At 40.0% G+C, this 13,164-nt stretch overlaps 1 protein-coding gene across 1 annotated transcript in view; it reads right to left on the bottom strand.

Annotated features, from left to right (window-relative positions):
* LOC139383484 (MAM domain-containing glycosylphosphatidylinositol anchor protein 1-like) overlaps positions 1-13,164 on the bottom strand; it is a 297,322-nt gene that overhangs the window by 41,961 nt on the left and 242,197 nt on the right. The window contains exons 13-16 of the mRNA XM_071128041.1: positions 8,136-8,322; positions 5,867-5,890; positions 1,976-2,128; positions 829-990 (exon numbers count right to left, since the gene is read on the bottom strand). Coding sequence (XP_070984142.1) covers positions 829-990; positions 1,976-2,128; positions 5,867-5,890; positions 8,136-8,322 — 526 coding nt within the window. The remainder of the gene's footprint in view (positions 1-828; positions 991-1,975; positions 2,129-5,866; positions 5,891-8,135; positions 8,323-13,164) is intronic.

Raw genomic sequence — 13,164 nt, 5'->3', positions numbered from 1 at the left:
AGGTGCAGTTTAGATTGTGGCCACTAGATGGCAGCAGTGTATGTGCACAGTTTTAGACCGATCCAATGAACCATTGCTTATCTGTTCAAAAGGGTGTATCAAGACTGCCCAAAAGTACTTAATTGGGTTATTAATTTTTTTTCAAGTTAATAATTGTGCACTCTCCTCAAACAATAGCATGGTGTTATTTCACTGTAATAGCTACTGTAAATTGGACAGTGCCATTAGATTAACAAGAATTTAGATCAACAAGAACTTTCTGCCCATATCAGATATGTCCTGGGAAATGTTCTTGTTACTTAAAAACTCATGCTAATCACATTAGCCTACGTTAGAGACCATGCTTTTACAATGGAAAGTATAAGGGCATACTGGAAATTAGCTCCCTGGATGCAATTCCTATGGCTTCCACAGGGTGTCAGCAGTCTATGTTCAAGGTTTCAGGCTTGTAATTTCAAAAACAAACAAGATATCAGTTTTAGTACAGGAACACAGTCTTGGAAATGGCATGCTTTCACTGTAATAGCTAATGTAAATCAGACAGTGCAGTTAGATTAATAAGAATTTAAGCTTTCAACCGATATAAGACACTTACATGTACCTAAATGTTTAATATCCATCATTTGTATGATTATTTATTGAATTGCGTGCACTCCAGTATCACCGCTTGCGGGACACCTAGCCCTAAAAGGTTTGAAGGCCCTGCGAAACAAGCGTCCTGTCCAGGGGGTGTACTTGTACATCAAGCTGCCTCACGCTGCAGAAACATTCTAGCTTAGACAAGGCTACTACCTTTTACTTCTGAACCGGTGTGGCTTATGTACTCACCGGTCTGCTTGCCCTTCATGTGGTAGAAGAAAGATATGCAGTAAGGGAGACGACCAGAGCCCTTGGGGCCCCTGGCAGCAGTCACGTTGTAGAGGGGGGACAAGAGACGGGCAGTGTCCCCCAGGACCCGGGGACTAGAGGCCTCAATGTACATGTAGCAACCTAGATGGGTGGTAGAGGGGAGACAGAGGATTTGGTCCCCTTTTATATGTGGGTTTATCTGTAAATCATTGTGAATTCTGCATGCCACAAATAGGTATGAGAATTGTAAGTGCTATGAAATAATGTGTACCTACTTTAGTATATTCTCATCGGCCCTGTGTCAAAAGTTTCTGTGAGTAAGTTTTAGGTCCTTTTTGGATCATTACTGCTCAAAAGACCTGGGCCCATATACCAAAGTGTCTAATAGTAGGAGTGCTGATCAGTGTTGCCTTTTAAGCCATCAACAATAAAAGGGGGGACCTGATCCTAGATCAGAAATGCTGCAGCTCCACACTTGAAAATGAGAATAAAGGTTGCTAATCATTATCCATTCTGAAGATTCCCCACAACAAAATCCCCTCAGAGGCTTTACATTAAGGTTAAGGTTGAACACTAACAGTTTTGTAGCTTCAATGAGGCTTAAAGACTTGTGTCAGTTCCTCAAGAGCCAATGCAAATCCCAATGTTGGAGTAACTAACACTTTATTACTATATAAAGAGGTCATTGCATTTTGGATGACTGTCATGGGGCTCTATGTAATCAGCAATGCTAATATTATATTAGCATGTGTAATATTGATAAACATTCAAGGACATTTTGTATTTGTAGTGTACAAACTTTATATGATGAACCATGGCCATGCCTCACGTTAGGCCATGCCTCACGTCTTCTGATATGCTACTGCTACAATATATTCTTAAAAATGTAAACATTTTTACCCCTTCCATCACAAAAAGGTTTCCTGTCTGAACATTTACACAGGCAGCTCAGTATATGCGTATTTTGAGAAAAGATATGCATCATGTCACAGGAGTTCCTCGAAGAACCTGTTAAGAGGAGTTTCTCGAGAAACCTTTGTGACCTGGGAAGGGTCCCCCTTTGTGGCCATTTTTAGAACATCAAAAAGTTATTCCAGGCTCCTTTACATCTAAGAGTGTAACCTACCTTCTTTGGTGCCACTCCTGTCCATCTCTGGGCCGGTATTGGATGAACGCTTGGGGTTCTGTGTCAGGTGGTTCTGTCTTGTCCAATCAAAATTGTCGCCCCGGTCCTGGGAGAAACCACAGATGTGCTTGTCCTCAAAGCCACAAACATGGTCTGTCAGAAAGAGAAATGTGAAGAAAGAAGGTGTTATAGAAAGAGTGATTCAGAGCTAATGAGCAATAACATTGCGAGATGAAAAAGAGGGAAGAGTGAGGGATCACAGAGAGAGGAAGAGACAAGAGGAAAGAGTGAGGGATCACAGAGAGAGGAAGTGGGAAGAGTGAGGGATCACAGAGAGAAGAAGTGAGAGAAGAAGTGAGAAAAAAGAGGGACACATTATCAAGACAGTATGAAAGAAAAAAATGAGAGATATAGTAAGGAAAACCATAGCGGGAGAGACTAAGAGAAAAACAACTTAGGAGAGACAGTTGGAACATTTAAAATGACCAGCTAATCACATGGGCAACCCCCCTTCAATCAGCATTTAGCATTTCAGCAATAGTTTGCTGTCTGTTTCAACTCAATCACACAAACTAATGAAAAACAATCCTCCAACCATCCACACAGTTGCTACTAACAACAACTATCACATCAATTTCAACCCATTACATGAATCCATTGTGTTGTGGAAAACTAATGTCATGACTGTCTGTGAGGATCACAATGGGTCAGATCAGCTTGGCAACGGCTGACAGTAACCAGACCCTCTCCCACTCGCAAAGGGGGGAAGAGGGAACTGCCGGGTTGAAAGCTCACACTTGGTTGTAAATTAAGCAGGAGAGGACTCTCTCTTCAACTTTAGTATCAACCAAAGGAATGTCTGTTCCCACCCAAACTCTAACATTCAAAAAGTGAAATAATATTTCTAACATAACAATATGAATGTAATGTTGTTTTTAAATTTGTGATGTCCTTAAAAACTGTATGGATGAAATGCTGTAACTTGAAAAGTACAGTTGAAGTTGGAAGTTTACATACACTTAGGTTGGAGTCATTAAAACTAGTTTTTCAACCACTCCAAAAATGTATAATTAACAAACTATAGTTTTGGCAAGTCGGTTAGGACATATACTTTGTGCATGACACAAGTCATTTTTCCAACAATTGTTTACAGGCAGATTATTTCACTTATAATTCACGGTATCACAATTCCAGTGGGTCAGAGGTCAGAAGTACGTAGAAGTACATACACTAAGTTGACTGTGCCTTTAAACTGCTTGGAAAAATCCAGAAAATGATGTCATGGCTTTAGAAGCTTCTGATAGGCTAATTGACATAATTTGAGTCAATTGGAGGTGTACCTGTGGATGTATTTCAAGGCCTACCTTCAAACTCTTTGCTCGACATCATGGAAAATCAAAAGAAATCAGCCAAGACATCAGAAAAAAATTGTAGACCTCCACAAGTCTGGTTCATCCTTGCGAACAATTTCCAAATGCCTGAAGGTACCACGTGCATCTGTACAAACAATAGCACGCAAGTATAAACACCATGGGACCACGCAGCCGTCATACCGCTCAGGAAGGAGAAGCATTCTGTCTCCTAGAGATGAATGTACTTTGGTGCGAAAAGTGCAAATCAATCCCAGAACAACAGCAAAGGACCTTGTGAAGATGCTGGAGGAAACAGGTACAAAAGTATCTATACCACAGTAAAATGAGTCCCATAACCTTAAAGGCCGCTCAGCAAGGAAGAAGCCACTACTCCAAAACCGACATTAAAAAAGTCAGACTATGATTTGCAGCTGCACATGGTGACAAAAAATGTACTTTTTGGAGAAATGTCCTATGGTCTGATGAAACAAAAATATAACTGTTTTGCCATAATGACCATCATTATGTTTGGAGGAAAAAGGGGGAAGCTTGCATGGTGAAGATCCCCATCCCAACCGTGACGCACGGGGGTGGCAGCATCATGTTGTGGGGGTGCTTTGTTGCAGTAGGGACTGTTGAACTTCACAAAATAGATGGCATGATGAGGAAAGGAAAATTATGTGGATATATTGAAGCAACATCTCAAGACATCAGTCAGGAAGTTAAAAGCTTGGTCGCAAAATGGGTCTCCCAAATGGACAATGACCTCAAGCATACTTCCAAAGTTGTGGCAAAATGGCTTAAAGACAACAAAGTCAAGGTATTGGAGTGGCCATCACAAAGCCCTGACCTCAATCCCGTAGAAAATGTGTGGGCGGAACTGAAAAAGTGTGTGCGAGCAAGGAGGCCTACAAACCTGACTCAGTTACACCAGCTCTATCAGGAGGAATGGGCCAAAATTCACCCAACTTATTGTGGGAAGCTTGTGGAAGGCTACCTGAAACGTTTGACCCAAGGTTAACAATTTAAAGGCAATGCTATCAAATACTAATTGAGTGCATATAAACTTCTGACCCACTGGGAATGTGATGAAAGAAATAAAAGCTCAAATAAATCATTCTCTCTACTATTATTCTAACATTTCACGTTCTTAAAAGAAAGTTGTGATCCAAACTAAACTAAGACAGGGAATTTTTACTTGGATTAAATGTCAGGAATTGTGAAAAACTGAGTTTAAATGTATTTGGCTAAGGTGTATGTAAACTTCCAACTTCAACTGTATATCCTCTTTATCTGTCAAGTTTTCATCCAGCATGTTGTGCTTATAATAAGAACAATTATAAAAGTATATTTGTTAAGTTTGGAATGTGATTTAAGTTTTCTAATAAGATAATTGTTTTTGATAATACTTTGTACAAGTAAGTAACCACGCCCGAAGTGAGGTCAGGGAGCTTGTCAGCATGACGGAAAGCCCCCTTTGACCAGGTGTGCATAAAGGATCAACCTTTAGACCAGGAAACGTGAAGCAAGAGCATGAGGAGGAAGAGGCGACAAACTCCCCTCTCAGACAATCACTGGTACAGCTGATTATCTGTCCTGAGTCAAATATCTCAAACTCTTCAAACCATCCCATCCTGCTACGAGTCTCAAATCTCAAATGCTACACTCAGTGGAACCATCGGCACGGCTGGCTTATCTTCAAATGAGCAGCTTCAGGAGCCAATGGAGGAGTGAAGTCTGTGAACTATTCAGGACTACATGATGGACAAAGCCAACCATACGTAAATAAATTAATGATTTCTTATTCCAAACGGGCTGCGGTTCATGTGCAAAGTATGTGATTAATGGGAGAAAAGTTATAGAATGTGTAGACGAATCGTCTCTCTCTCTCTCTTTCTCTCTCACTGGGTAAAATGCCATATTGTGTCAGTCCGCTAGGGACCTTTGCCTCATCTATTAATTGTGTACGTTATCCTGGTATTAATTAGTTAGCTAGTAAATAAATAATTCAACCAATTTGTGTCGTTCTGAATTATGAGTAGGGCTGGGGTTTTTGCAGATGCATGAGGTAACGTCTGTTTAGAATGATGATATGATAAGAGGTAATGATTAATAGGATGACTGTTTATCGATGTAATATATACCTTATAGAGTTTAATTTGGGAGATGGTAACTCTTTAAACAGCCTCTTCTGTGGTGCCCCAAATTCCTAATGAGTTAATTGTTACATGATTCATTTAATCAGGTAACATTTAAACATAGTTAGTAGATTAAATAAATAACAGTCATCAGATTAATGAAAGTAAAGTCAAGACACTACATTACACACACAACAACCAACCCACTCACTCAGACAAACACTAATTATGCCCGCCACACAAAGTCAGCCCTAGTGCACTAATTGGGTTCCAATTGGGAAGAAGCCTGTATCTCTCTGTTCACCTTTCACGATGGTGTTATAATCAAAACATAATCTATTACAATTTACATTCCACGCGAAGTTCATGCACTTCCTAATTATTTTTTAGGGCACTCTTACCTGAAGGTCTTGAGTAATTGTAGGCTGTAAAAGAGGAAATACACATTGATTACCACAATACACTTTCATAAAACTTTGTAGTAGCCGGGGTTGAGGAGTTACAAATTACAAATAAGGGATTACAAAAAAATGGTAACTCTAATCCATTAAATTACCAGCAAAAATATTGTAATCAGAATACAGATACTTTTGAAAAAGCTATGTTTTCCAATGGTGTGACTGCTGTTGTAATCCAAAGATTATCCAGTTTGAAAAAAGTGAAGGATGACAGCAGTGATGTAGTCTACAGCGATACAGATATCACTTATTATTGATATCTACATAGCGCATTAATGTGAAATACATTTAGCTATTTGCACTTTACAGATTGTGGTTGTTGTGGATGGCTGTTCACAAATCTAAATGTGTATTTCAACCCAATTATGGTTGAATTCAAAAAGTTTAACCTGACTATCAGTCATTGTTTTTGAAACCAGTGGACAGCCAGGGAAAAATGCACTCTTGCAACAGCTGCATAGTGCGGATCCAAGCCTATGGAATAAAAGTGGTGCTTTATTGCTCAATCTAATTCATGCTGATAAAAAAAAATCCACACATGCTCAAACTTGCACACTTTTGATATATTTAAAGGGCAAATCTGTAGTTGCCATATCAATTTTTGGATTAAATTATATATACAGTACCAGTCCAAGGTTTGGACACACCTTCGAAGGACACACCTTCTACATTGTAGAATAATAGTGAAGACATCAAAACTATGAAATAACACAAATGGAATCATGTAGTAACGAAAAAAGTGTTTATATTTGAGATTCTTCAAAGTAGCCAACCTTTGGCTTGATGACAGCTTTGCACACTCTTGGCATTCTCTCAACCAGCTTCATGATGTAGTCAATTGGAATGCATTTCAATTGACATGTGTGCCTTTGTAAAAGTTAGTGGAATTTCCTTCCTTGTTAAAGTGTTTTAGCCAATCACTTGTACAGAAGGTAGCACTATTTGGTAAAAGACCAAGTCCATATTATGGTAAAAAAAAAAAACAGCTCAAATAAGCAAAGATAAACTACAGTCCATCATTACTTTAAGACATGAAGGTCAATCAATCCGGAAAATGTCAAGAACTTTTAAAGTTTCTTCAAGTGCAGTAGCAAAAAAGCGCTATGATGAAACTGGCTCTCATGATGACCGCCACAGGAAAGGAAGACCCAGAGTTACCTCTGCTGCAGAGGATAAATTCATTACAGGTACCAGCCTCAGAAATTGCAGCCCAAAGAAATTCTGGACAGAGTTCAAGCAACAGACACATCTCAACATTAACTGTTCAGAGGAGACTGCGTGAATCAGGCTTTCATGGTTGAATTGTTGCAAAGAAACCACTACCAAAGGACTCCAATAATAATAAAAAGAGACTTGCTTGGGCCAATAAACACAAGCAATGGAGATTACGCCGGTGGAAATCTGTCCTTTGATCTGATGAGTCCAAATGTGAGATTTTTGGCATAATCTATACTTCCATATTTCCAAGTCCTATTCTTGAAGATCAAGGGGTTTAACATTAATTGGAATGACTGGAATTCTGATAGAGTTTGGTTTTCAATGTAAAGATATAATTTAATTGTATTATTACATGTAGTAGAAAGCAATGGGTTAGAAGAAGCCTACATAACCAAGCCATAAAGTGAATTGTAACATCCATATATGGCCAGCTATGTAAACTTTAATGTTGATTTCAACTGCAATAGATGTGGTTCGATTGATAACATTCATTTTTGTCTTCTTCAAATGCCTCTTAAGGGGAAAGTCATCTAAAAATAACTGAATGTAATCAGATTACGTTACTGAGTTTGGGTAATCCAAAAGTTAAGTTACTGATTACAATTTTGGACAGGTAACTTGTAACTGTAAGAGATTAAATGTAGAAAGTAATCTACCCAACCTTGGTAGTAGCACACATTTTAAAATGTATTTAAATAATTGCTTAAATTAACATAACAAAAAGGGCCTACTTGGCCACAGGGTTGGGGTCAATTCCATTTCAATTCCAGTCTATTCAGGAAGTATATTGAAATTCAAATGAAATGCTTTTCAAATAGGAATATTTGGAATTGGAATTTGGTTAACTTTCTGAATTGACTGTAATTAAAATGCAATTGAACCCAACCCTGCTTGGCCATCTACGGATTAGTTATTATTATTATTGTCATTGGACACTAACTAAAAAGTGTCAATTTTGGCTCCAGGTGCAAGCCAGTCACCGGGCCCTACTCACGCTCTGAGTACTTGATGGTGCGACTGACATAGTCTCCTGTGCTGTAGGTGGTGATGGGGGCCAGGCGGATTTCATAGGAGAGGGGGATCTTCAGGTCAGTCAGGATGTAGGACATGAGGCCTCCCTTCACCGGCTCCTTGTCGATCTGCTTGGAGAACAGGTTCATCTGATTCATCTTTTCATTCTGCTTCATCAGGGGTAAACAGAGAGTGGGATAGAAAGAGGGGGGGAGAGGAAGATGGTGAGAAATGGGACCCAACAGATAATGGTGGGTTTAACTTGCCTAACTGATATATATAGTAAAGCTATTTGAAACCTACCTCCAAGTAACATTTAAATGAGTGGAATGGAATGAAAAAACACGTTCACATTACAAAGTGCATTATAATCTTCTTATGGCTAGGGGTTCCGCTAACTTTTACACATTAACAAGTGCAATACACCAAATGAAAGATAAAATTATTTTTAATCTACAAATTGTGTCCGATTTCAAAAAGTCTTTACAGCGAAAGCACAACATATGATTATGTTAGGTCAGTGCCAAGTCACAAAAACACACACAGTAATTTTTTCCAGCCAAATATAGGAGTCACAAAAAGCAGAAATAGAGATAAAATGTATCACTAAACTTTGATGACACTTATAGGACCTCATGTTACACAATACATGTATGTTTTGTTTGATAAAGTGCATATTTATATCTAAAAATCTCAGTTTACATTGGCGCGATACGTTCAGTAATGTTTTGCTTCCAAAACATCCAGTGATTTTGCAGAGAGCCACATGAATTTACAGAAATACTCATAATAAACATTGATAAAAGATACAAGTGTTATTCACAGAATTAAAGACACTTGTCCTTAATGCACCTGCTGTGTCAGATTAAAAAAAAACTTTACGGAAAAAGCCCACCATGCAATAATCTGAGTACGGCGCTCAGACGACAAATCAAGCCAAAGAGATATCCGCCATGTTGGGGTCAACAGAAGTCAGAAATAGCATTATAAATATTAACTTACCATTGATGATCTTCATCAGAATGCACTCTCAGGAATCCCAGTTCCACAATAAATGTTTGATTTGTTCGATTAAGTTCATAATTTATGTCCAAATTCCTCCTTGTTGTTAGCGCGTTCAGCCCAGTAATCCATCTTCATGAGGCACGAGCACTAGGTCCAGACAAAGTCCAAAAGTTCTGTTACAGGCCGTAGAAACATGTCACACGATGTATAGAATCAATCTTTAGGATGTTTTTAACATACATTTTCAATAAAGTCCCAACCGGAGAATTCCTTTGTCTGTAGAAAAGCAATGGAACGAGAGCTACCTCTCACATGACCGCGAGTCACGAGCTCATGGCCCTCTGCCAGACCACTGACTCAAAGAGCCCTGATGAGCCCCTCCTTTACAGTAGAAGCCTCAAACAAGGTTCCAAAGATTGTTGACATCTAGTAGAAGCCTTAGGAAGTGCAATTAGACCACATAGACACTGAATATTCAGTAGGCCAAGAGTTGAAAAACTACAAACCTCAGATTTCCCACTCCCTGGTTGGATTTTTCTCAGGTTTTCGCCTGCCATATGAGTTCTGTTATACTCACAGACATCAATGAAACAGTTTTAGAAACTTCAGAGTGTTTCTGGGTGTATTTCTGGATGGTTCTCCCATCTACACAGAGGAACTCTGGAGCTCTGTCAGAGTGAACATCGGGTTCTTTGTCACCTCACTGACCAAGGCCCTTCTCCCCCGATTACTTAGTTTGGCCTGGCTCGAGGAAGAGTCCTGGTGGTTCCAAACTTTTTCCATTTAAGAATGATGGCTACATTGTGTCCTTGGGGACCTTCAATGCTGCAGAACTGTTTTGGTACCCTTTCACAGATCCGTGCCTCAACACAATCCTGTCTCGGTACTCTACAGACAATTCCTTCAAACTCATGGCTTGATTTTTGCTCTGACATGCACAGTCAATTGTGGGACCTTAAAAAAGTATTTAGTCAGCCACCAATTGTGCAAGTTCTCCTACTTAAAAAGATGATAGAGGCCTGTCATTTTCATCATAGGTACACTTCAACTATGACAGACAAAATGAGGAAAAAAAATCCAGAAAATCACATTGTAGGATTATTAATGAATTTATTTGCAAATTATGGTGGAAAATAAGTACTGTAGTAGGCAAATCGCAACTCCTGGCGGGTCTCCTGTCAAATCTGCTGTATTGGGAGTGGTAGATGCCCTTAGTGCATGGACAAATATAATTACGGGGGGGGGGGGGATGTATTTCAAGGCCTACCTTCAAACTCAGCGCCTTTTTGCTTGACATCATGGAAAAAACAAAATAAATGAGACAAGACCTCAGAAAAAAAAATGTGAGACCTCCACAAGTCTGGTTCATCCTTGGGAGCAATTTCCAAATGCCTGAATGTACCACGTTCATCTGTACAAACAATAGTACGCAAGTATAAATACCATGGTACCACCCAGCCGTCATTCCGCTCAGGAAGAAGACTCCTAGAGATGAACGTACTTTGGTGAGAAAAGTGCAAAACAATACCAGAACAACAGCAAAGGACCTTGTGAAAATGCTGGAGTAAACAGGTACAAAAGTATCTGTATCCACAGTAAAACGAGTCCTATATCGACAACCTGAAAGGCCGCTCAGCAAGGAAGAAGCCACTGCTGAAATGTCTTCTGGTCTGATGAAACAAAAATAGAACTGTTTGGCCATCATGACCACCGTTATGTTTGGAGGAAAAAGGGGGAGGCTTGCAAGCCGAAGAGCACCATCCCAAACTTGAAGCACAGGGGTGGCGGCATCATGTTGTGGGGGTGCTTTGCTGCAGTAGGAACTGGTGCACTTCACAAAATAGATGGCATCATGAGGAGGAACATTTGGTGGATATATTGAAGCAACATCTCAAGACATCAGTCAGGAAGTTAAAGCTTGGTCGAAAATGGGTCTTCCAAATAGACAATGACCTCAAGCATACTTCCAAAGTTGTGGCAAAATGGCTTAAAGACAACAAAGTCAAGGTATTGGAGTGGCCATCGCAAAGCCATGACCTCAATATTTTAGAACATTTGTTGGCAGAACTGAAAAAGTGTGTGCGAGCAGCTGCGAGCAGCTGTCAGGAGGAATGTGCCAAAATTCATCCAACTCATTGTGGGAAGCTTGTGGAAGGCAACCCAAAATGTTTGACCCAAATCAAACTATTTAAATGCAATGCTATCAAATACTAATTGAGTGTATGTAAACTTCTGACCCACTTGGAATGTGATGAAAGAAATAAAAGCTGAAATAAATCATTCTCTCTACTATTATTCTGACATTTCACACTCTTAAAATAAGGTGTTGATCCTAACTGACCTAAGACAGGGAATTGTTACTTGGATTAAATGTCAGGAATTGTGAAAAACTGAGTTTAAATGTGTTTGGCTAAGGTGTATGTAAACCTCCAACTTCAACTGTAAATGGACACAAGACACCCCTAGGGGGAAGATCAAAGGCTGAGCCTTTGATCTTAAAATTAGCTGGTAGAGCAATTTGCCCATCTAACAAAAGGGCAGAAAAAAGCCCTGTTGTTAGACACGGCCTATCACAATTAAATTATATCACAGAACATTTTGAATTTGAGGCTGAAGCACCCTATCATGGGATTTCAGGAGTGCAACAAACAGCATGTGTCACTATTCTGTTGCTGATTGACTTTGGCTGTGTAACAGTGTCAGCAAAATTAAGAGCAGCTCCAGTCAACAAAGCTATATTGGGTTTAGACATTGTGGCTATGTTCCCTGGAGCATGGGTGTTTACACAAGGGAAGGTGGAGTACCTTGAAGGTGGAGTAATTGATTCAAAATGGGATACATATGACTATTGGGCAAAAGATAGATTGGATTGCAGGTTTTTGAAAGACTGAACCAGAGCCTCCTCCCCCACAGAAACAATACCCCATCAGGAGAGATGCTGCGATAGCTATAGGAGAGGATGTGGTAGTATTTGTGGAGAGAGGCATTTTGGTGAAACAGGCAAGCTGCTGTAACGGTCCTACATTTCCTGTAGCGAAGGATAAAGGCTAACAGTTGACCTTAGTGGTTTGAACAATAGAGCTAAAAAAGTAGCATCCACAGTAGCTGACCCTTCCACCATTGTTTTCCATCTCACCGTCTGCTAACATTTTCTCAGTAATTGATTTTAAGAACATTTGTTGGGCTGTGCCAATTCACGAGAACTCACAACATTATTTTGCGTTCGTATGCAATAACAAGCAGTATTGTTTTCGCCGGTTGCCAATGGGGCATGCTTCTGCACCTGCCCTGTTTCACAGTGCCGTTATGAAAGCTCTGGAGAACTGACAGTTCACGGTAGGTTCCACCATGATTCAATATGTGGATGATTTGTTATTATGTTCAGATTCTCAGACAGCCCATGAAGAGGTTCTTGACATCCTCCTGAGACACCTAACAAAAGTTGGTCTGAAGGTGTCCTGTGAAAAGGCACAAATTGCGCTCCCAGAGGTAACATACCTGGGGGACACTATCTCTCAGTGCAAGAAAACTCTGACGGTTGTCCGAAAATACACAATCCAGCGACTGCCAATTCCAACAACAATTAGAGGGGTTAAGAAAACACTGGTACTATTCGGGTATGTCCGCAGACTTATGCCCGTCATTCTCATTAATGGCTGCACCATTAAATGCTTTGATGGTAGGGGGTGGAAACGGGTACCTTTCAGCCCAGGTGGACCGGACCCCACACTGTCCTACTAGTGACTGACACAGTAGTGAAGGTGTCGGGAGGAAGGCCTGGATCCACATGTCCCAGGTGATAGCTGCAGGTTTTGATAGAGGAGGTGAGGATGGAAAAGGAGTGTAGCTCACACTGTAAAACGGCAATAATATGGGGCATAGGGACATTTTTTGTTGGGGTAGTGTTTGTGGCGGCTGCTATAATCCCTACCACTCCAAGGGGAGAAAATCAAATAACACTTTATATAGAGTGGATAGCTCAATATGAATATACTCGGGTTCACTGG

Source organism: Oncorhynchus clarkii, chromosome 25, assembly GCF_045791955.1.
Source record: "Oncorhynchus clarkii lewisi isolate Uvic-CL-2024 chromosome 25, UVic_Ocla_1.0, whole genome shotgun sequence".
NCBI classification, from domain to species: Eukaryota; Metazoa; Chordata; class Actinopteri; order Salmoniformes; family Salmonidae; genus Oncorhynchus; species Oncorhynchus clarkii.
Note: the sequence above shows the minus strand (reverse complement) of the source record. Positions and strands in the feature narration are given on the sequence as shown.